Source organism: Aspergillus ruber, assembly GCF_000600275.1.
Source record: "Aspergillus ruber CBS 135680 unplaced genomic scaffold scaffold00056, whole genome shotgun sequence".
In the NCBI taxonomy this organism is placed as follows: domain Eukaryota; kingdom Fungi; phylum Ascomycota; class Eurotiomycetes; order Eurotiales; family Aspergillaceae; genus Aspergillus; species Aspergillus ruber.
Genome location: NW_024467352.1, coordinates 1 through 21,789, shown reverse-complemented (window position 1 = coordinate 21,789; position 21,789 = coordinate 1). Strand labels below are relative to the sequence as shown.

The window sequence follows — 21,789 nt, the reverse complement described above, 5'->3', positions numbered from 1 at the left end:
GACAAGCCCAACTTTATGCCGGTCGTATTAAAACCGAGCTTCAAAACGAATGCAAAAAAGAAAGTCCATCGACGAAAAAGGAAAGAAACTTAACTTTGCAAGAAATTAGGATAATGCATATATCGCTCAAAAAACAAAAAAAGACAAAAAGTCTGGAGCTACCGGTTAGCCGGCAACACCCATAGGACCTGCTCCCTGACGTGATCTGTACGGCATCTGCTGAGCTCCTCCTTCGGATTGAATGGAATTCGAATGGCTGCCATTGCTGACACTGCGCTCTCGCTTAGGTTGCGGGGCCACAAATTCCGGAGGTGCAGCGCTAGCATTGTGGGATTGACCTGCCACTGGGCTTTGAACGTGCCGAACTGAGCTCTGCATCTGCCATGCGGCATCCTGTGATGGATCCGTTTCAATACGCGCGGATGTCGGGGCATTTGCATTGCGGTTGGAATTGGTGATCGTAAAAGTCTCACCACCGTTGTTGGTCTTCTGCGAGAAACTTCCACGGGCAATGTCTCCATATCGCTTAAGAATTTCCTTCGTGGTGACTTCTTCTTTGAAGAAGCTTGTATCGTTGAGGACCCCCTGCAGGTCTTCGGGAATCTACAAGAGAAGAAACTCAGGTGAGCGGTTGCGGCGATCAGACGGTAACAACAGGAAACTTACTTCGGACATGTTGTCATTGTATGCAATAAGCGCATTCACAGCTTCAATCGAAAGGAAACTCTCATCCACCGTACTATTTTTAGCATTGGGGTACAGAATATTAGGGGTCATGACAGTTGCCAGATTATGAATATCCATCTTGCTTCCAGACTCTTCATCCACATGGGAAAACGATGATGTCCAGTTGAGGAAAGCAAAGAGAACCTCCATGGTGTCCCGATGAGCCTTGGGCAAGAGACAGCAGGTAAGATGCAATACCCGTTTCTGCTTCTCTGGGTCGGCGATTTCTGGTTTTTTTTTTTGTGGTTAGTTTCCGGACAGTATCAAATCAAACGGTGGAATGCGACTTACTTTGAGATACAACGAAAAGGCGATGGAGCTTAAAGGTCAAAAGCGGGTCAGGCATCTCTCGAAGGAATTTCTTCAGGAGTGCGGCAATTTGAACGGGACTGTCCTTGGTCAAGTCGACTTGCTCATATCGATTGTCGATAAGATCAGTGAGCTCTTTGAGACGTCTGATATTACCGTTCTTTCGGAACACTCCTTCGACAGACATGTCCATCTGCCGCATGGCCGACACAGCATCGTCGATTAATGTTGGAATACGAAGAGCACCGGGCCCAACGCCATGACTCGACTCCGTACCTTCCTTGTCGACAAGAACATCCAGGGCCACACCGAACACGCCCTTCTTCTTACCACCCTTCTTGGGGTCTTTGTTGAAGGCACGGCCAAAAACATTCCAGATGCTTGGTTTGCGAGACTCGATCAGCGAGAGCAGTTCCTCTAAGGTAAAGTAGCCATCCAACAACGGCTCCATGGATAGCACGGCCACATGTCGGACGATAAAATATTCCAGAGCGGAGAGTTCAGAGAAGTACTTCTTTGTTCTGCCAGTGCTACCCATAAGATGTGGTTCCAGGGTGTTTGCCCCAGATACTGCGCGGTGATGGCCTGGCTTGTATCTGGGAAGCGGTTCGCCGCTCCCGACAAGCTTGGTGCCAGCGTGCCTATAAGCGTTCGGACGTTGCTCCTTGGCGTGTTCGGCTGCGACAATTCTCGGGATGTCGTCCAACGTCAGGGCATCCTGATTGCCGAACGTTAGCTCAGTGACTGTTTCGCCGTTGGCATCCTTTTCCTCTACAATCTGGAAACCGTGGCCGCGTGGATCTGTGCCTTCACCACCGGAAGAGCCTGGCCGCGCACTTCTCCCTTGGGGACCGTCGATAATCCGGGACGCCCGGGCCTTTTTGTACGTAGTTGACAAGGTACGCTCATTGCGAATCGACCGCAGGCGTCGCATTTCACCCACGGTTTGCTCGAGCGAAGACCCTTCCGTGCCCTCTTTGGCAGCATTAGCATAAGTCTTGCGGGGATTGGGCCGATGAACGTCACCCGACGGGCCTTGCTCCTGCGCATTGGCGTCGCCTAGAAATACTCCCAAGTCAGTGGGGTCCATCCGTGTAGGGTTGGGTGGCATCATTGACATACCTGGGGCTGGGGGCACAGTTCCTCCTGCCCGCAATACAGCAAGGAGTCGTGCAAGAGCGACTCTGAGCAAGAAGACAAATTGCTGCAATTTCGAGACGCGAACAAACTGGCCAGCTTCGGAGGGTATGCTTCTCTGCGCTGCGCAGTTCTTGCAATAAGCCCGCTTATCCTTCGAATTGTACACCGCATCCGGTAGGTTGGAAAGGAGGTCGCGCTGGCAAGCTGTGCAGCTGAGGTGAGGCGGCTTGACATGCCACCTTTGGTCGGCTGACATGACACATTCGTCGTCGATCGGTTCCCTGCACGCGACGCAACAGTCGGAAAGTTGATTGGCAAGGCCATCAACACTGATCATCAACTCTGCTGCGGATTCTTCCTCGGTAGCCGGGCGGAGGGCTTCAAGGTCTCCAAGATGGTCCAAGAAGCGGTGCAATCCATCGGCGGCCCTCTTTTCCCTTTCAAGCTTCAAGGCTCCTTGGAGACCGATCCGAATAAGGAGTTTGAGGTAATGAGCAAGGCCGGTGACCAGCGATAAAAGCTCCTGAGTAACGCCCAGCTTCTGTACTCCGGTTTCTTGCGTCTTGGATAGGAGCGCAAAGAAAGCAACGATCTTCTTGCACAAAAGTTTTGATTCGCGTCCGTAGGCGAGATCTACTGGCGTTTTAGTAAAAGAACAAAATCATAGTTGGAACTGATGTAAAAATTGAACTCACCTTTTATGCCCTGGGACTTGATATACCCAGCCAATTGGTCAATGGCAGCAAAAAGAACTTGGACATGGGTGATAAATCGCTTGGCGATGAGAACACCTTCCGTGTATGCACCGTTGCTCACATTCAGGAGCATGTCCGAAATGCATGCCGCGGAAGACTCTTCAAAACTCGAAAGGATGCTCCAGATCTTATAGACCTTCTCCTCCATGATGTCTTCCTCCTCACGGACCCTGTTTCGATCCTCATCGGTGGCATCGAGGTCCTTCTCAGGCGGCTCCAGAGGCTGACCTGTGGGGGCGAGGCGGACATTCCAAAACTTGTGGATCATATAGCACTCAGGATGCCAGTGCTGGTTCTGGCCATTGCGGAAGATTTCGACAAACTGTTTTAGGATCGCAGTGTGACAGCCATGACAGCGTTGTGCGAATTGGGTGGAGTAATGGAAATGGCAGTAGACCTTGCCCTCATGCTCGTAGTAGGAGTCTTGTGCACCAAACACCGTCGGACACACAGAGCAGGTGAAATGTTCAATGTGGTATTTACGGTCCAAGGCCGTAATATAAGAGCCACGCAGGGCACCGCCGCACTCGTGACACAGCAGATTCAAACGTCGGAAATAGTCGATCTCGCAAAGGGGGTACTGCCCACTGCCGTCTTCCCCGTCGACGGGAAAGAACTTGGACGCGACAATTTGACCACAGTCCTACATCCACAGCCGAGTCAGCGTCAGAACCGATCACATGATCTTCTACTTCTCTTCTTCGCGACTTACCTCACACCGAAAACACTCCAGGTGAAAAGTTGCACCCAAAGCTCGCACGAATTGACCGACGAGGGGTTCACCGCACTTCTTACACACGCGTGGGGAACTCCCAGGAGACTTGGTGTGCGATCGAGGACCTGGACGCGATCGGTCACGCGGAGTCGGTCTGTCCCAATATGCCGTGGGAGAATCGCGCGGAGTCGATGGATCTCTTGCAATGGGGGAAAGATTCGTGTCTAACCTGCGGCCCATGCGACCATCCGGATTCTGTGTGTCATAACCAGCCGCGACTGAACCATTTCTTCCTCCTTGTCTGCGTGGAGAGTCGAAGGGGATACTGCTATCGGCCGGAGAAGTCGGGGTTTGCGATTGGTAACTGCCACCATAACCGCCGGTATTCAAAGAAGGACGGACAGCCCCGTTGCCCGGCACGAGGCTGTCCGGTAGAGGAACGTCGCCGGGAGGCATATCCGTAAAAGAAACCTTATGGGATCAAGCCCAACCCAAGCCAAAATCAATGCCACGACCCGAACAGGGAGAAAAGAATATCCAGATCAAAAACGGAAAAAAGCAATGGGCGGATCGGGGAGGTTTTGTTGTCCGAAAATTCGAGAGAAGGTCGTGGTCGTGGTGATCGCTGCCAAGAAGAGCTGGGACCGCTTTGTTTAGGGGGTTGAGAGAGAGAGGGGGTTTGAGGAAAGAGCGAGGTGAGACGAGGTTCAACAGCGTTGCGAGTGGAGGGACGACAAACGAGACCTGATAAGATAGTATGAAGGTCAGAATCAATTCATCGAGATTTTCCTCAGGAGTGAGTCGGGAGGATTGTCGGGCGCGATTATTGATTCGCACGGCAGGTCCACGATCAATTCGCGGGGCGGTGGAAGAGGGAGGTCAACTTCGGGGAGCGGGAATGACAGCGCAAACAACAACAATAACAATAACAATAACAATAACAATAACAACAACAACAATGGGATGAGAGATGGTACTCACTATCCACAGCAGTTCTATCAAAGAGCAGACGGGAATAGTAGTAGTATTCAGTAGTTCCCGTCGTGATGCGATTGTGCACGTTGGGAGAGGAAAAAGTAATTTAAAACAGTAGCGTCGTTTCCTTTGGAAGAAGCAGGAGAAGCGTTGGAGCTCAGAGCGAGACCAACAAGCGGCAGAGCACGCAGTCCAAGAAAGACACAATCATTCCTGATCCTCGAATTGTATCCCGAGTAACACCCTGTGAAGTAGTAGAGCAAGAGGAGGTTGGGAATTGGGTGGTGTGGGTGTACAAGTCAAAAAGGGACCAGGGACAGGGACGAAGAAGACCGGGTTTAATTAAAACGGAGAGGGAAAAAAAAAAAAAAAAAAGGACAAAAAAGCGAATAGGATATATGTGTGTGTGCGTGAAGGTGTGACGGAAGTTCCAGGAGTGATGAGGATGGAACGCAATGCAATGCAACGATGAGGGTGAGAAGATGAGGATGGAAAGAGAGAGGGAGTGTGGAGGGGGCAGGAAGAGTATCTACTCTGTACACAACTACGAGTGAGTCCTACTACAATGGGCAACAGGTGTCTCTCCTAACTACTCCGTATATCAACACAAAGTGTCAATATAGAAACTACTACAGAGATATATTAATAGCAGTTAATCCATCTGTGGCCCTCCTAATTCCCTCTTGGTCTCCTTAGATTAATCGTTTTAAATTATCTTCTTGTATCTGCCCACATGACAGTCACGTGGTTGACTCACCGCAGGATTGACCGCCCGTCAGTCGGGTTTGTATTTGATACGAGGCATGCTTTCTTTGGGATGGACTTCCCTCTCTCTCTCTCTCTTATTCTCTCTTATTATTATGTATTATATACTTTCGAGAATATGGGGGATACGAATCAAGAAAACAGCAACAAACAATACCGCAGCTTACCCCTGGTACAATAAGATTATGTTTCAACGGGGTTTTGCCGGCAGTACCAGTGGGCGTCGAAACATGGAACTGGACGGACGACCGCCTGGAGATCAATTAGTCTGCCCTTGAGGAGCATTTCAGATACTCACTACGGAGTACTATTGCTATTACTACCACTATAGAATACTAAACGCGGTAGTGCATGTCCCTGATCTTGTCCTACTCACAACCTTATAATACCTGCCTTGGCAAAAGTAAACTTGTGCGCCAAATCAAACAGAGTCCCGCGCGTAGGTTGGATGTATCCATAGGATCACTGGGCAAATATCATGCATGTCATGCTCCTGAATGGCCTGAATGACCTGAAGATTACTGCAATAAAGAAAGAGATTCAAAAATAAAGACCCGGTGTTCAATGGTTCTTCATTCACTGTCACTTGTGGAGGAGCCTCTTACCCTCTTGTTGCTCTCCTTCCCTTTTCTCTCTTTACGCTTTCGTTCCTTCTGTTTGTCTGACTCCCTGACAATTCATTTCAGTTTTCAGGTCGATTTACTCCAATGTGCTATAAATCCATGGACGACGCCTCGCAACCGACGTCTTACAGCTGATCACGGTACCGTCACTGTCTATCCTCAAACCATGGCCAACCAGTCGATTCTTCGCATTTCCAGAGTAAGAGCCGCCTTTATGGGAAGCATACAGGACGTGGTTAACACTAAATCTAGGAGATCAAGCAGCTACAGAGCTGTACGGATTTGTGTGAGCGCAGACAAAGGGGGGGCGTGGCTCTTCTGGTCCGGGCCTTGCTAACCTAAGCAGCTCTTGCAATATCTTGCGACGATGAGGATTTGCGCAAGGTTCGCGCTCTAATCTTGGGCCCCCCTGAAACACCATACCAATTTGGCTTCTTCGAGGTGGGCTGTCCTGTTCGTCAAGGCATCAGTAGCTGCGCGCTAACCACGAGATTCCTTCCCTATAGTTCTCGATTACTTTCGGCACGGGTAGCTTCCAAGGCACGTTGATGTGAAAGAGGCCCCAGCTAATGCGTAACGCTTGCAGATTATCCAGCAGGCCCTCCCGTTGTCCAGGCTCTGACGACAAACCAGGGACAGTGTCGCTTCAACCCCAACATCTATGCTTGCGGCAAGGTTTGCCTGTGAGTCTTGTAATAGATGGTGCTATTGATACGCATACTGATATACACCTCGTTGGTCAGATCGATTCTTGGGTAAGCTCGACCGTTGAAGCTCCGGTGGAACCACAGCTGATAAAATGGTACAGAACCTGGCGCGGTAATCGTGGGGAGGAATGGTCATCTGCACAAGGATTAGAGTCCATTCTCATCTCCATCCAGAGCTTGATGTCCTCCAATCCTTATGAGAACGAGCCTGGATACGAATCGACTGCTTCACGTCAAGACAAAGAGGACATGACGGCCTATGCGGCTAAAGTGAAAATACCCTTTCATACTACTATACACAAGGTTTGTGCTGACCTCTTCGCATTTTACGATGTAGATCCGCCACGAAAGTATCCGGATCTCCGTCATCGAACCTCTCGAGTTCCTTCTTGGTATTAAAGCGAACAGTACGGCCAATCCTACCGATCAAGAAGGGAATCAGGACGTCGACGAAGGTATCTGTATCACCGATGTTTTTGCAGACCTGCGTAAAAGGAGGTTCTTATGGTATTATGATTGTTACATGCAGTCCATCACCCAAGGAGAATCCGAAGTAACGCGCAAGCACAAATTCACGAGGATGCCATTTGAACATCCCGGAAATTCAATGGATGGACACTTTGATTACCCTAAACTGCGAAGTCGGCTCAACCAGGTCAAAGATGCCATCATTTTTGAGACTAATGATTGGGCTGTACAAGGGAAGGCTGCCCAGGAACAAGAAGCCGGCATCGCTGCGAACTTGAAGCGCCAGCATGAACAGATCGTTGAAAAATACAAAAAGCACAAAAACTTTACCGTGGATTTCAATATGGTTGACGACAATCCTTTCCTTTGGCAGCTGACATACTTTGGTCGACCCATGACTCACTTGGATGGTGGTATCTTCAATATCAAGATCCACCTGAGCCCAAGTTTCCCGGAGGATCAACCGCGGGTGTTCGTCGAGTCGCCGCTGTTCCATTATCGCGTGGCCAAGTGTGGAATCCTATGCTATTTTCCTGCACGCACTGATGACATGCGATGCCATGTCGACGCGATCGTGGCAGCCCTCGAAGAAGAATCTCCTTATGACCCGCGAACAAACGTGCACCCAGAAGCAAGCAAGTTGTTCTGGGGCTCTCCAGACGATCGAAAACAATACAATCGTCAGCTCCGCCGGTCAGTCGAGAGAAGTGCGGAGTGAGTTGCTCGATTGCAATTTGTACGATACCTGAACACTAATGTTTCTATCATTCCAGATGTGCCTATGAGTAATCATTTTACGGTCTGTTGTCATCCAGACCATAGTTGCCATACACATATCTATAGGGGCAAGAACAGGAAACTGAATGGTTCCAACTCATGTTGTAAAGCGTATCTTTTAGGGTTCCCAGAATAATACTGCTAGCAATACTAGACAGTACTTTGTGAAGAAATTCATCGTTGAACATAAATAATTGTGTCTGTCGTAGAGTTGAAAAGGGTCGGAGCTTTTCTACCTTCCCCGATTTGGCAATGCCCAGGCCGACTCCGTAAATTCATCTCCGCCTAAAGTTGTTGCCCCGTCATCAACTTCCCCCAACTTCTGTCAATTTGCACCTTTTTCTTTTCATACAACATCAGAATGTCGAACAAGCGCCCTACAATGGACCTGGGCAATGTCCTAGTTGTTGGAGGCTGTGGGTTTCTAGGCTGGCACATTGTTGACCACCTGCTCAACTTCCCGTCCGAGACCGACTCCAGCGTCGCCCTCCCCAAGATCGAAGGCGACGCACAATTCGACGTCCCCAATCTCAAAGACCGGTATCCGCAATGTATAGCAAAGGTTCACGTGGTGGATTTGCGAACGTCGAATAACCGCCTCCCCGGTGCGCAGTACTACGATGGCGACATCACCTCCGTCGAGTCGATGCTGTCGGTATTCCGTACCGTCAAGCCCGACGTGGTCATCCACACCGCTTCGCCATCGATGTTGGAAGGGAACAAGCCGTTGCTGCGGAAGGTGAATGTGGATGGGACGAAGACGTTAGTGGAAGTTGCGGGCGGCGCGCATGGGGAGTGGGGTGGGAAGTGTAAGGCGTTTGTGTACACGAGTTCGAGTTCAGTGGTGCATGATACGCAGAGTGACTTGATTAATGTGGATGAGAAGTGGCCTTATGTTAGGGGACCGCAGCAGTTGGAGTATTACTCGGAGACTAAGGTTTGTTTTCGCATTCTATAGTGTGATTGACGCTCGATACTGATGAATTGGCAGGCGGACGCAGAAGAACTCGTCCTCAAGTACAACCAAACATCTCCCTCGTCCATGTTGACCTGCGCCCTCCGTCCCGCTGGTATCTACGGAGAGAAAGACACCTCATTCACCTACAAGATCCTGGAACACTCGTCCAAGGCGTCGCCGTTCGTCCTGAAGATGCAGCTGGGCGAGAACAACAACCTGTTCGATTTTACCTACGTTGGTAACATCGCATACGCCCATCTGTTGGCGGCCTACCGCTTATGCGCCACCAAGAACCGCTACGACGCCGGTCAGAGCGCACCGCTGGACCACGAGCGCGTCGACGGCGAGGCCTTCAACATCACCAACGACTCCCCGGTCTACTTCTGGGACATGACGCATGCGGCCTGGGCATTGACCGGAAAGTACGTCGAACCGGACCAGGTGTGGGAGCTGCCCGAAGGACTGCTGGGCCCTATTGGTGGTCTTGCGGAAACCGTTCTGGGTCTGTTTGGCAAGACACCGCGTCTGACCCGACGGATGGTTCGGTATTCGTGCATGACGCGGTATTACTCTTCTGACAAGGCTAAGCTTCGCTTGGGTTATCGACCTATTGTTCCTGTTGATGAGGGTTTGAAACGGGCTGTTGGATATGTGTTGGCGAATGAGCAGCAGAGTACTGGCAAGAAGGATCTATGATGGATTCCGTGGGGTATTTGCTTGTTTGGACTAGTATGGCGTATATAATGTATTATACGGGTAATATCAGAGTCTACTAATTGCTGATCTATTAATTATGAATTGATAATTCGACAAAAGCTATTGACAAGATCCATATCCAGATCTCCATCCAAATATCTAAAGCATCCCAATGACCTGACACAGTTAGCGGCCCTAAACAAGAACCCTTAAAAGAACCCTGAGCAACTTATCCTGCTTCGCCAACTTCCTGTTAAACATCTTTCCCTTCTGCTTCGTATAGTGGCTCAACTTCCAAATATTCTTAAACGTCTTCACTTTCGTCCCCGTCCGTCTCGCATCAAGCAAATCAACAATATTCACAAACACACCCTGCAGCGCCTACTATCATCAGTACCCTCCCACCCCCTCATTAAAAACGAAGTAGCAGGTAACATACCATCTTACACTTCCTAATCGACCCAAACTGCACCCCATTTCCCAACCCAACCTCCTCGCAAAGCCCCTGCCAGCTCTGCAGTGACGAAAGCGTGTTCCCGATCAATTTGTCGTACTCGAAATTCATGCACTTGTTCCACATTTTCTTCCAGTGCTTAGAGTTAGTTTTCCAGTTGCGGAGGGCGGCGAGGCGTTGGAAGTCGCTGCTTATGGGGGCGGTTGGGTTGGGGGTGAAATCTGGGTAAGAGGAGAAGAAGGGGTGGGTGGTCATTTCGGTGGTCTGGGGTATGATATTTGCGATATAGATAACGTGGGAGATTGGGAGATGACAGTTCGGAGGATGGGGGATGTAGGAGAGAGTGGCTGTTACGGGTGTCAAAGAGATGGTGATGGGTTTATATGTACTGTTTATTTTCATTGTTTGCACGGTGCAAGCGATCCGTTTGTATTAATGTTGCTGACCAATGCCCATATTCACGACAATGGCTGGGCGGAGTACCAGGATCATTTTCAGTTTGGGAAAGAACGACCAGACTGCCACCGATTCGGTGGTGCTTGCCGCAAGAACGACCTCGAGCCTGCCATTAATATCCTTAGCGATTCCCAGAATGTCTTTGACCATTCCATCTCTCTACCCTCCCCATCCCATTCCGTGATATCTCGCACATTGACAGTCCCTCGTTTCTTCACCATGTTCCTAACATACCTCTTCCTCCTGCTAGCCCTAGCATTGGCCACCACAACATCACCAAATTGTTCCTCCAGTACCCCCACCTGGTCCGACCCCTTTCCTGAAGAACTCCTCGCCATTACCAACCTCGATGCTGAATTCGACTACATCGTGGTCGGTGGCGGCACCGCAGGTATAACGATTGCATCTCGTCTGGCTGAGCACAACCACCGTGTAGCCCTGGTCGAAGCAGGAGGGATCTACGAGACCTTGTCGTGGACTGCAAAAATACCTGGGGCGGATAGTTTGGGCGTGGGATCGGATCCCAAGTCGACGTCTTTGATTGATTGGCATTTCGTTACGTATAATGTTCCTGGGGCGAATGGGAGGGATGTTCATTATCCCCGGGGGAAATGCTTGGGCGGATCGTATGTCTGTTCCTTGACGTGAGTGGTTGCAAAGCTGATGGTGTTTAGTTCGGCTTTGAACTTTATGATCTATCAGAGGTATGTAGTTAGGCCTTTGACGCTGGTGTCTGATACTAAAGTGAACAGACCGACGAAGCAGTCGATGCAGCTCTGGGCCGATCTCGTCCAGGACCAGAGTTACGCTTTCGATAGCGTGTTCCCGTTCTTCACGAAGACCGTCGGTTTTACGCCTCCGAGTGTCAAGCTTCGCTCCTGCAATGCCACGGCGCAGTATAATATGGATGCCTTTGCTAAACATGGCGAGCCTCTTCATGTGTCTTATTCCGACTACGCTATGTCATTTTCCAGTTGGATGGAACGGGGACTCAAAGCGATTGGCATCCATGAGACAACGGACTTCAATAGTGGATCGTTGAACGGATCCCAATACTCGACTTCGACAATTCGGCCGTTTGATCAGACAAGAAGTAGTTCAAAAACTGCCTTCTTTCACGAGGCGTCTTCACAGCGCTTACGGAACTTGAAAGTATATATCGGTACCCTAGCCAAGCGGATCTTGTTTGACTCTTCGAAACGAGCAACTGGCGTGAGAGTGAAGACGGGATTAGTGACCTATACACTACGCGCTAAGCGCGAAGTCATTCTATCAGCCGGCGCCTTCCAGTCTCCACAGCTCTTGATGGTCTCTGGCGTCGGACCAGCCGATACCCTGCAGACTCACGGTATCGATGTTATCTCGAATCTCCCTGGAGTTGGTCAGAACCTACGGGATCATGTCTTCTTCGGTCCAACCTACCAAGTGGCTCTTGAAACTTTCACCAAGCTGGCTGCAGATCCTTTGTTTCTGACCGAGCAGCTGACGAAGTACATCACCGCTCGCGCTGGAATGCTCACGAACCCAGTCACCGATTATATCGCCTTTGAAAAGGTTCCCGAAGCATTACGGTCTAACTTTTCTGCGAAAACGAAAGAGGAGCTTGCTTGGTTTCCGGATGATTGGCCTGAGATTGAGGTATGGACTCGGATATGTGTTATAGGGGGAAATTAACAATGGGATTAGTACCTCTCAGCTGCTGCGTTTGTCGGCAACTTCTCTAGGCCCTTCCTCGGGCAACCAAAGGGCGGTCCGCAGTACGCTACTATCTTGGCTAGTATTTTGGCGACGACCTCCAGTGGAAATGTCACCATCAAGTCTGCCGATACAAAGGACCTACCGGAAATCAATCTGAATTGGTTGTCGACAGAAACGGATCAGCAGCTAGCCGTTGCTGCATATAAACGAATTCGGGCCGCATTTCACAATGAGGCCATGGCGCCTATCGTTGTGGGAGACGAGTATTTCCCTGGCACGGAATACGTAACCGACGAACAGATCTTGGATGTCATTCGCAACACCGTAATGACTATATACCATGCTGCCTGTACGTGTAAAATGGGCATTCGTGAGGATAGCATGGCCGTGCTTGATAGTCAAGCTAGGGTGTATGGGGTGGAAGGATTGAGGGTGGTAGATGCCAGTTCGTTTCCGATTTTGGTTCCGGGGCATCCTCAGTCGACAATTTGTATGTGTTTTCATCGTCTGGGAATGATTCCTGCTAACCAGTATAGATATGCTTGCGGAGAAGATTGCGTCAGATATTGTATTGCCTAAGTGTGGGATTTAGTGGATAACTAGGGAACTAGGGCATGATGTACATATGTACTTGATTTTCTAGACAGCTCGAAGGCTTGCCCTTTCCGTTTTCGTGCTCAGCCCTCTTCACTGTTTGCTCACTGCGTAGACCTGAGCATGCCCTGAGCACGCCCTGAGCAGCCTGAGCTGATCACTGAGTAGAGACTGAGCAGAGGGGTGAGTAGCCTGACCAAGATAGCCTCAATAAAACGCACCATGCTAGCTTCACCGGCCTCCACTTTTATTCGTAGCACTTGACCCCCCTCAACAAAGCGGTGGCGTCATCAATGGAACAGGGAATTGAGGTCACCATTCCTGCTGCTCCGCTTCTTACCAATCTTCCCAGAGATAGTGGGGTAAACTAAGCTCCCATGAAGATTTACTTCGCTCCAGAGGTTACTCTATGTCTGGGGAGCGAGCTTCTATCTCGCAAGAGCAGGATTGGACATCCTAGGAGCAAGCAAGGCCGTGCGGACTAAGGACATAGAACCAATTGTCATAAAGGCTTACTGCTTAGAATGACAACAGTAAATGATCCCTACTGGCCAAATGTTATAAAAGTGTTCTTGCCCATCTAGCCAAACGTAGCATCATATTCGTCACGGCGCTCTACTAGGATAATGGAACATCCAACTCATGGGTTCTACCTAGGTAGTGTAACGGCTCAGCCCAGCGTCTCCATCAGCAAACATCATCACCACGGCAAACAATACCATAAAAACAATCAAGACAAACAAGCTGCTTAGCGAGACCACACAACCATATGGGACTTCACGTAAATAGACTTGCCTCTTATTTTCTTTTCTTCTCCAGATTCGATATTCTCGTCGATGGCTACTAGTTGGTTTAGATAGGAATATCAATTCGTCAATATCTTTTAGCTATTGAGCCCGTGACAGCTATTGATCTAATAGACTGATAAATTCAAAAAGCCCCATTTTAATCTAAACTTTATTGAACTATACCCTACCTACCTGGCTTTTGATCGAACATTCAAACTAATCTGTAAGCAAAATACCAGAAAATACAGATAGGTATTGCATAAAGTATGCATATCACAGAATTTCTATGTTTGTCTTGTTTGTAGGACCGCAAGTCTTAACTGGACCCCTGTGATGTGGTCCTGAAAATCCAAGGACCGCACAACAGTCCCTAAGCGTCGCACCAAAGACCGGACCACAGCGGTCTGGTCCGGTTTGGTTTGCGGTTCTTGCGGTCCCATTTCGAGGCCTATGCTCACCTGTACGATCCTGAGCACCTCCGGTGTCAAAATTACACCCCTGGTGCTAGAAGCTAGAGATCGCACCCATATCACCTACACTTGCCCCACTTCTTGATTCCAGAAGAATATTGGAGCTTAGGGCTTTTTAACTATTGACCGTGCGGATAGTGTGGCTTAAGTATGGCTGAGCAGACGGGAAGCCCTGTTCTCCACACCCTATGGTCGTATGTACTGACTTTCTGATTGAAGTTATAATTAATGTTTAAAGCTCGTTGGAGAGTAAGGCCGCTATTTGGTTGGCATGGTTGAGTACACAATAGAGGGTGAGCCGTCACCACACATTGTGCCTTGGATATATATGAGGACGCTCATTTCGTGTGCTTAGTTCTACAAAATCAATGCAGTCAATCAAGCGTTGGATAGCTTTACAGTTCAGACTCCCCTTGTATATCTATTCACGAAAGATACTTGTCTGGCCTGGCGGGGGGCGAACACTCACCAATACGTTCTTACCTGGGATCAGTTGGTCACTGATTATACGGTTTGTTATCTTGAGGCATCGTTCCAGTTTGGGTTTGCATTTAAGAGGATTCCAAGTTTAGCTACACTCTGAAATTCAGTCAATTGGAATTTTACTATGATACGAGGGAGGCAAGATCACACAAATGTTATGTTTTTATTCATATCATCTCCCCGGAAGGCGAAACAGAGTTCAAGCTAGCTATTGATCTCTATTTGTTCCCCCTGTCAGTATAACACAGGAAGTCCAGAGATGTCAACCCATGAGGCTCGCACATGATTCCAATTTTGATATTGTACATAGGCCCTTATATTCTCAGAGAAAACCAGAACGAAAACAGCTGGACTGTGACTCATATGATGCAAGCTAATTGTCTTTGGCATTGCATATTATCAGCTAGATCACTTGTTGACAAGAGCAGGAGCAGTCAACAGATGTCGTCCAGTATTGAACGAGGCATGGCTCTGGTTGTTGTTGTCACCAATGATGAGAAAGGAAGGATCGGCGCTTGTTGCAAGATCCCATGCATTCATACACAATGGCGAGTGATCAACGAACATAAACAATATATAACATGCGCTTTATTGCAGTAGTGTCAGCACTCCCGGCCTGTAAGGTAGGGTGTTGTAGTCGCTGCTGGAGCTCGGATCGCGCCCCTGGTAAAGAAACTGCAGATTGCATGGATCGATCGTCATTGTTTGATCGGGGTTGCTGCGAACCAGGTCACCATGACTGATGTCATCTGTCCAAGTGGCGCCGCTGTTGGCCTTTCCAGCGAAGGGCTGGCTCTCGCTTGCCGCCTGCGCTTCCCACGGACCGTCTAGACTGTTGGCCGTGAATGAACGGAAATACCGCCCGTTTGACCCAATAGCCTCGACAATCATAAGATATTTGGTTTGGTCCTTGACAGTGTACACCTGGACTGCTTCAAACAAATTGTTGGAAGTATCACTCAGGACCACCTCTGATTCTGTGCCGAAGTCGCCCGGGAAGTCGTCAATGGACATGGTAGCCCGATAAATCTTGCCATTATCTCCCGCGAAAAATAAATACATGTTTGTATCATCGCCGATGACCGTCTGGTCGATACAGCCGGTACTGGAGTCAGATATACTTCCAGAGAAAAGGGGATGCTCCGATGACCATCCATTGGCGTCGGTGGGATCACTTGATGTCCGATAGGAGAACGCGGTAGAACCCCATTGGTAGGCTAGAACCCAGATGTCTTTCGGCTTGAAGTAGAGCAGTGTGGGTGCAACAACTGCATGGCTCATTGTGTTTTGAGTCGCCGAAGCCATGTCAGACCAGTCTGAAAAGACACCGAAGGCCACCGAGCCGTAATTCCCAGCTGTATCGGCGGTAGACGCATACACGAGATGCTGATCGTTATAGACTACATTGGTGAAGTCCTTGAGTGCCGACCATCCCAACTGGGGATTCGCTAGTGCACTGGTTGATGTCCAACTGTAGGTCGATGGAAGATCACAGTTCGCTGAGATAGCACGCACTGATGCGAGAAAGATTAGGCTAGTCTGGGTCTTTGGAAATCTCATTGTAAAGATTGCTCTTCGCGAAGGTAGGAGAAGAGGAAGGGACTGAAAATCAGATATGCGATGCAGGAGGTTGAAGCGGAGATCAGCCTGGTTTATATACTTTATGTAGAACTTTGGCATTGATTGGCCGAATAAAAAGAATAGCTTGGCCAATCTATTTACGGATAACGCCCATGATGCGTCTACCGGATAATTACCTGGTATATTCTACCTGAAACCATGCTAGCGAAACGGACCCTATTCTCCCGAGAATCCTCCGGAAAAGAGTCATCCTGCAAAAAAAGAGCCATTTAACCCGTCGGAATTTTCCTTTTTGGGTGTTTACAAGCTCCGTGTCGATCTCTGCTTTAGAGCACTGTGCTAAAATAGCGCCGCATATGTATTGAAAAAGTTGTGGCGACTGCCTCCTGGGACAGGGTAAATGTATCGGATAAATCATAATTGATTTTCATGATAAATGGGTTGGTTCTGTATGGATATCTCCTCATTGTGATAAGGCTGATTCACTCAGGAATATATTAAGGTGTCATCAGATTCTATGTGATGACTGATATAAATTTGGCAAGACAAATTTCTTTGCTAAGGGCTAAGCCCACAGCGCTAATAACTAGCTATCACACAAGAGATCTCGTTGAAGAAGAGAAGAACGGGTGTCCCATTGGACAGCCTTTTATATTAAAAAAGCATATTATGCGGGGTAGGTAGTCATGTAACATATTGTTTATTCTCCAGGCGCAACCTGTGACAGTCTTGCCAGGAATCTACTTGAGAATTTCAAAAGGAAATGGACGAAGAAGCCTGTGCCATAGATTCTGATGGTTAGGGCCTTACCATATCTGGAGGCGAGATGAATACCTGTGGGTGAAGATGGAGCGGACGGCCTGGACGACCTTCAACCTACAGAATGTTGCTGGATATCGCCAAGGCGCGGCGAGAGCAATATAGGGGTGACGGGCCTCATCCCTAAGACCCTCTTCACTTGAAAAGCCCCCTGGTCGAAGTTATATTATTCTCCGTAGTCGACATTCGCCCCGATCTTGACCAGTTAAAAATAGTATGCGACCCTTTCCTTAGTGGGCGGCTGCAGGGTCCGAAACACTTGGGTGAATCTGGTAATAATGAGAGCGAGGGCTTATGATTCTACTTGAATAGCACAAGGCCCGATTATGCAGTAAGAGGTAAATGAAAAAAGAATCTAGGCATCGGAATAGGGGTTTGTTAGAGATCAAGGTAGTGTAAATAAGTATCACAGATAATTTAAGTCTTGATGCACTGCTGGCCGCGAATTTACACACAAATAGCCATAGAACAAGCCTAAACATTCAACAACAGGCTAAATATCTTGCTCCCGCTTCCCATTTTCCAATACTTTCCTGTGATCTGGCCAGCATCATCTGAATTCCGCCTGTTTTGGAGCAACTCGACCCTCAAAATTTTCAAATAGAACCTGAAAAAGTTTCGCCGTTAGAGAGAGTTTGCGATAGCGGTATACGCAGGCTTGGGGTTATAGTTGCTGTCAAAAAGTAGAGGGCTGGAGCTGGCGCGCCAAGAATCCTAAGTAAACAACAGTTAATAAGACATCGGCGTTTCCTTTGATTTGAAGAGTCATTTACCGGATCAGCAACACCCCAAACTGTTATTCCAACACATTTAGGCTGGTCAAGACAAGCTTTGACAACCTGCGAATGTAAATGATTAGTGAATGGTCGATTATGCCATTGGTAAAACTCACGTTAACATAGTCAGTAGAGCTGGCACCGGCAATGTCAAGTTCAGTGACAGCAATCTCGGTAGTTCCTGCACCAGCCAAAGCATTGAGGGCTGTTTGAGGCTGTAAGCTTGGTTCCGACTCAACAGAGGCCAAGAGGTACTTATCCAGAGACTGCAGCACCGGCACCGGCGCTCAAATGGGTCTGTGATCCTATAGAGAAGGTGATTAATTATGTCACGTGCATTGGGCTGGCAGGAACCCTACCAATACCATCGATCGGGATGCCAGCAGCAACCCAGCTTTTGACCTGGCTGACAATACCGGTCACTTTAGAATAAGAGGAACTATCCAGGCTAGGAATAGTTAGCTTTTACATTACCAAATGGGCTCAATGCTGTCACTCACTTATAGTCATTGATATAAAGCTTGGCATTGGGATCTGCAGCACGCGCTGTTTCGAAGGCAATCCGCACGTATTCCTCGCCAATAACATCGTAGAACACGCTGTTGCGTAGAGAGCCATCCTCGTTGAAAATTTCATTTACGACGTCCTTAGATTGGTCAGTCACTTGGCTCAATAGGGTTTTATTTTGAAGGTCAACTAACCCAAGCGTAAACCTGACCCTTATAACGAGTCATGACAGTGGTAATGTGGTTTTTCATGACGTTGATTAGGGTGCTTCTGTCAGTTATAGAAGAGACCCAGGCTGGTAACTGGGAGTGCCACACTTATTTCCAGATTTAGTTTCTTCGTCGCAGTGATGCTCAAATTCTGGACGTCCAAAGCTCACCGAGAGTATGACCGCGAACCAATTTTCCATTTGACCGGGCAAAGTTGACCTGAAGTCTGTAAGAATCTGAAAAGAAGCGATGGCTGCGGAATGTATAGGTGTAATACCAAATAGTCTGACCCTGTGAATGAAAATTCTCCCTGTGAGGCTTTATTTTCAATGAGCATTTAACATAATAAATCTCTAGATGACTGGTGTGCTCACGCTCAGTAGAATCCCACTTCAGACTATTCTCTGGAGTTAGTTGACCAAAATCAGCCTTGATAATTGCCGCGTTCTTCGTATTCTCAGTTAGAGTTCCCTGATCACCGATATTTCCCAAGTACTTTTTTCCGTGAGCTTTGAATTTGGCGTCAATGCCCACAGAGTCCTGTCGAGGCCCAAGGGGATTTGCTAGGACCTGACTAGCAAGGAGGAGGGTAATAGCTGTTGCTTTAACTTGAACCATATTTGGGAACATTTCTATTCTTTTAGCTGAGAAAACCCCGAGCAGTAATAGCGAAAAAGCATGAATTGGAAAGAACAAATAACCAAAAGACAATATCCGATTTCTTCTGGGATAAAGACAAACAGCTCGCTTTATATGTGGTAAGAGCCAAGATCCGTTGGCGAAATAAAGCCCTCAATTCCGAGCTGAACAGATCCCTTTCCTAATGTGTCACGGCTAATAGCACCTGGTACATGATTCTTGGCAAGGAAGATTCATCGGCCTTGTTCTAGCCTAAATTTGCGTCTATAAAACTTAAACCCTGTAGCTATATGGCGCAACTGCATGTCAGATAGATTTTTGATTGATCACTAGAATTTGTGTCTCATCTCGAATAGATTGCCGGCTGAAAACCCCAATATCATTAGGGAATCTATACCACCTTCCCTCTTCCCACATTACCCCCGTTTTAATGGTCCAGGGTCTTCTCCCATTTGAGACGTAATGTGAGACTGGCCCTCTGTTACATGGCAGATGGGATGTAGGTTTGATTGGGAAAGTTTCCGGTGTCCTGTCACGTGAACTAGCCCTGTGACGCTCAAAGGTAATGCTTGGAGAAGGCTGCTTGTTGTCTAGAAATATGATCAGCAGGGAAATCGGGGCCTAGAGGTAGTATTGCTATGGAAGATTTATATAAATTACATCTGATATGGTTCTCTTGGCGTTATTTGAAACGGAGTTTAACTAGTTACGGCCGAAAAATACTTGGCTTAGCGCGTTTTAGATTAAGAATTGAGAACAAATTTATGAGACTATTATTATTATTTTTTAATCAAGTTTATTGTCCATATCGAGCCCAGAGCTATGATAGACCATGATTCATGGACTCGAGGCTAGGCTGCGGCTAGGCCTCGAAATGGTGCGGTCCCGGTCCTATAGTCGGCGACCAAGGACCGGACCACGCGGTCTTGCGGTCCTGAAATGTCAGGACCGGACCGGACCATGGTCCCTTGCGGTCCCTTGCGGTCTTGACCGCGGGGGACCGCAATTGCATAAAATTCCGAACAATGTACTTCGACATTGCTGGCCATTTGATTGATTTTGATGATCCAGAGGCAAGAAAAAAGCTACAAGATGTTCTGTCAAATACACCTGACCTATTTTCTGAGACTTATGATTCTGAATTCCATCAACTGCTTCATGCACCGCATCACCTACCTTGTCTCACTCATGTCATTCAGCTTGCGGCTCGTGCCTTTCTACAAGAACTCCGAATTCAGAGTAACAGTAATTACCCAACTGCACAATGGGATGATAGGGATAAGACTATTCGAGAAACTGGGCTGCTGCGAACATTAGAAAAGGTGTGTTAAGGGACCTAATCTGTATTCTATTTCTGCACTCCTACTAACCTACCTCTGAGACATGGAAAATTGTATGATTCATCAATGCCAGTCCACAACGACGTCAGCAATTTCGCCAATTTCAAGGAATGGATGAGAACAATGGTAGGGCTCACCCTCTCACTCTTATCCTTGATTGTCGAACTCGATGGAACTCAACATACCTGATGTTGGAACGAGCTTATGCACTCCGCCACTACATCCGACAATTCATTATTCACTCTGCTGAAGACATATCAGTCCTTGGCCTTGATAATCATGAATGGCGACATGTTGAGTATTTGCTCCAATTGCTTTCTGACTTCTTCTTATACACCAAGAGTCTCTCAAAACACACCGGTGCAACAATCCATAAGGTATGCCAGTTTAACTGCAGTTTGATTCTTGCTTGCTCATATAACCCTAGGTGTATCGAATCTATGATGCTCTGTTCAACCACCTTGAGGATTCCATCAACACCTGGGATCAAAGAGAGCAGCATGGAAAAAGGCAATCTACCAAGGTCTGGTAGCTGCAAAGCAAAAACTTCAGCAATACTATCAGAAGACTTATGGCTTTCATGGCATTATTTATTAGACCTGGACATGGGTACCCATTTGGGTACAGGTCTCGTACCCATACCCAAGTTCCATTTACCCATACCCAAGGGTATGTTTATACCCAAGTCTGCACAATTTTTCCGCATAAAAATCCTTAGTCACTAGCATGTATTTTTCTCGGTTCCTATCCCGTCACAACGTCAATGATTATCATACAATCTAATAATCTATCTCTTTCATACCTACCATCTATAATATAACAAGAAGAGACCTATTATATGAAAGCCTACAGCGTAAATTAGGTGGATATTGATTTCAAAGCATTTCTGATCAGTGGAAGTCAGTTGATTTAGAATGTGGTCTTTTCATTGCATACTCAGGTGGAATATATATTTTCTACACTATGGATAGCACCACCATACTTCTGCTTAAAGCTCATTATAAACTTGATTTATCTTGAGAAAAATGAGAAAATTCTGTCAGTGTCGAGGATCATAGTAGTAATTATATAATTTGTGGATAACCTGCTGAATACAAATTTTACATGTTATATCTTATACAAAACTAGTATATACAGCGCCCGAACGGGTTGAATATTGTTTTTAAATACCCAGGAATTGGGCTCGCTCCCCCGGGGGCCCCAGGATATTAGGAAACTCGGGTAGTTGGGTATACCCTTGGGTATACCCAACTACCCGGCTCTATTAAGCCAATAATATATTTCCACGAGCGAGCCCACTGATATCTAATTGGATATCTAGTATGCAGCTCCATAGGAAAAAGCAACTATTTTGCCCAAGT

At 47.7% G+C, this 21,789-nt stretch overlaps 8 protein-coding genes across 8 annotated transcripts; 4 read left to right on the top strand and 4 right to left on the bottom strand.

The window, feature by feature from the left end:
• Window positions 1-165: 165 nt before the first annotated feature.
• EURHEDRAFT_382183 (GTPase-activating protein LRG1) lies at window positions 166-4,101 on the bottom strand (the record flags this gene model as incomplete). Its single annotated transcript, XM_040779503.1, has 6 exons — window positions 166-603; window positions 667-953; window positions 1,018-2,094; window positions 2,158-2,808; window positions 2,871-3,573; window positions 3,643-4,101. 6 exons carry the CDS (start codon window positions 4,099-4,101, stop codon window positions 166-168), a joined length of 3,615 nt encoding a protein of 1,204 aa, XP_040633888.1.
• Window positions 4,102-6,174: 2,073 nt separating this feature from the next.
• On the top strand, window positions 6,175-7,972 carry EURHEDRAFT_382182 (ubiquitin-conjugating enzyme E2; the record flags this gene model as incomplete). The annotated part of the gene is made up of 9 exons (XM_040779502.1): window positions 6,175-6,207; window positions 6,261-6,294; window positions 6,355-6,449; window positions 6,515-6,536; window positions 6,595-6,691; window positions 6,752-6,763; window positions 6,817-6,985; window positions 7,053-7,897; window positions 7,957-7,972. The coding sequence occupies 9 exons, from the start codon at window positions 6,175-6,177 to the stop codon at window positions 7,970-7,972; spliced, it is 1,323 nt and encodes a 440-aa protein (XP_040633887.1).
• Window positions 7,973-8,321: 349 nt separating this feature from the next.
• On the top strand, window positions 8,322-9,614 carry EURHEDRAFT_467745 (C-3 sterol dehydrogenase/C-4 decarboxylase; the record flags this gene model as incomplete). The annotated part of the gene is made up of 2 exons (XM_040785205.1): window positions 8,322-8,897; window positions 8,952-9,614. 2 exons carry the CDS (start codon window positions 8,322-8,324, stop codon window positions 9,612-9,614), a joined length of 1,239 nt encoding a protein of 412 aa, XP_040633886.1.
• A 195-nt stretch (window positions 9,615-9,809) lies between these two features.
• On the bottom strand, window positions 9,810-10,323 carry EURHEDRAFT_467759 (uncharacterized protein; the record flags this gene model as incomplete). The annotated part of the gene is made up of 2 exons (XM_040785208.1): window positions 9,810-9,995; window positions 10,054-10,323. The coding sequence occupies 2 exons, from the start codon at window positions 10,321-10,323 to the stop codon at window positions 9,810-9,812; spliced, it is 456 nt and encodes a 151-aa protein (XP_040633885.1).
• A 420-nt stretch (window positions 10,324-10,743) lies between these two features.
• On the top strand, window positions 10,744-12,825 carry EURHEDRAFT_511113 (GMC family oxidoreductase; the record flags this gene model as incomplete). The annotated part of the gene is made up of 5 exons (XM_040785963.1): window positions 10,744-11,150; window positions 11,199-11,228; window positions 11,277-12,162; window positions 12,211-12,712; window positions 12,759-12,825. The coding sequence occupies 5 exons, from the start codon at window positions 10,744-10,746 to the stop codon at window positions 12,812-12,814; spliced, it is 1,881 nt and encodes a 626-aa protein (XP_040633884.1). The 3' UTR covers window positions 12,815-12,825.
• Window positions 12,826-15,145: 2,320 nt separating this feature from the next.
• On the bottom strand, window positions 15,146-16,117 carry abfI (putative alpha-L-arabinofuranosidase; the record flags this gene model as incomplete). The annotated part of the gene is made up of 1 exon (XM_040785204.1): window positions 15,146-16,117. The coding sequence occupies one exon, from the start codon at window positions 16,115-16,117 to the stop codon at window positions 15,146-15,148; it is 972 nt and encodes a 323-aa protein (XP_040633883.1).
• Window positions 16,118-17,581: 1,464 nt separating this feature from the next.
• On the bottom strand, window positions 17,582-19,067 carry EURHEDRAFT_467738 (endo-1,4-beta-xylanase; the record flags this gene model as incomplete). The annotated part of the gene is made up of 10 exons (XM_040785203.1): window positions 17,582-17,671; window positions 17,731-17,796; window positions 17,850-17,948; window positions 18,001-18,038; window positions 18,093-18,181; window positions 18,234-18,379; window positions 18,435-18,556; window positions 18,620-18,668; window positions 18,727-18,767; window positions 18,824-19,067. 10 exons carry the CDS (start codon window positions 19,065-19,067, stop codon window positions 17,582-17,584), a joined length of 984 nt encoding a protein of 327 aa, XP_040633882.1.
• A 1,380-nt stretch (window positions 19,068-20,447) lies between these two features.
• On the top strand, window positions 20,448-21,516 carry EURHEDRAFT_314249 (uncharacterized protein). Its single transcript, XM_040778314.1, has one exon. It carries the CDS (start codon window positions 20,539-20,541, stop codon window positions 21,151-21,153), a length of 615 nt encoding a protein of 204 aa, XP_040633881.1. The 5' UTR covers window positions 20,448-20,538; the 3' UTR covers window positions 21,154-21,516.
• The last annotated feature ends 273 nt before the right edge of the window (window positions 21,517-21,789 follow it).

Coding starts and splice junctions, on each gene's coding strand:
- EURHEDRAFT_314249 (XM_040778314.1), top strand. CDS start 20,539: ATGGATGAGAACAATGGTAGGGCTCACCCTCTCACTCTTATCCTTGAT.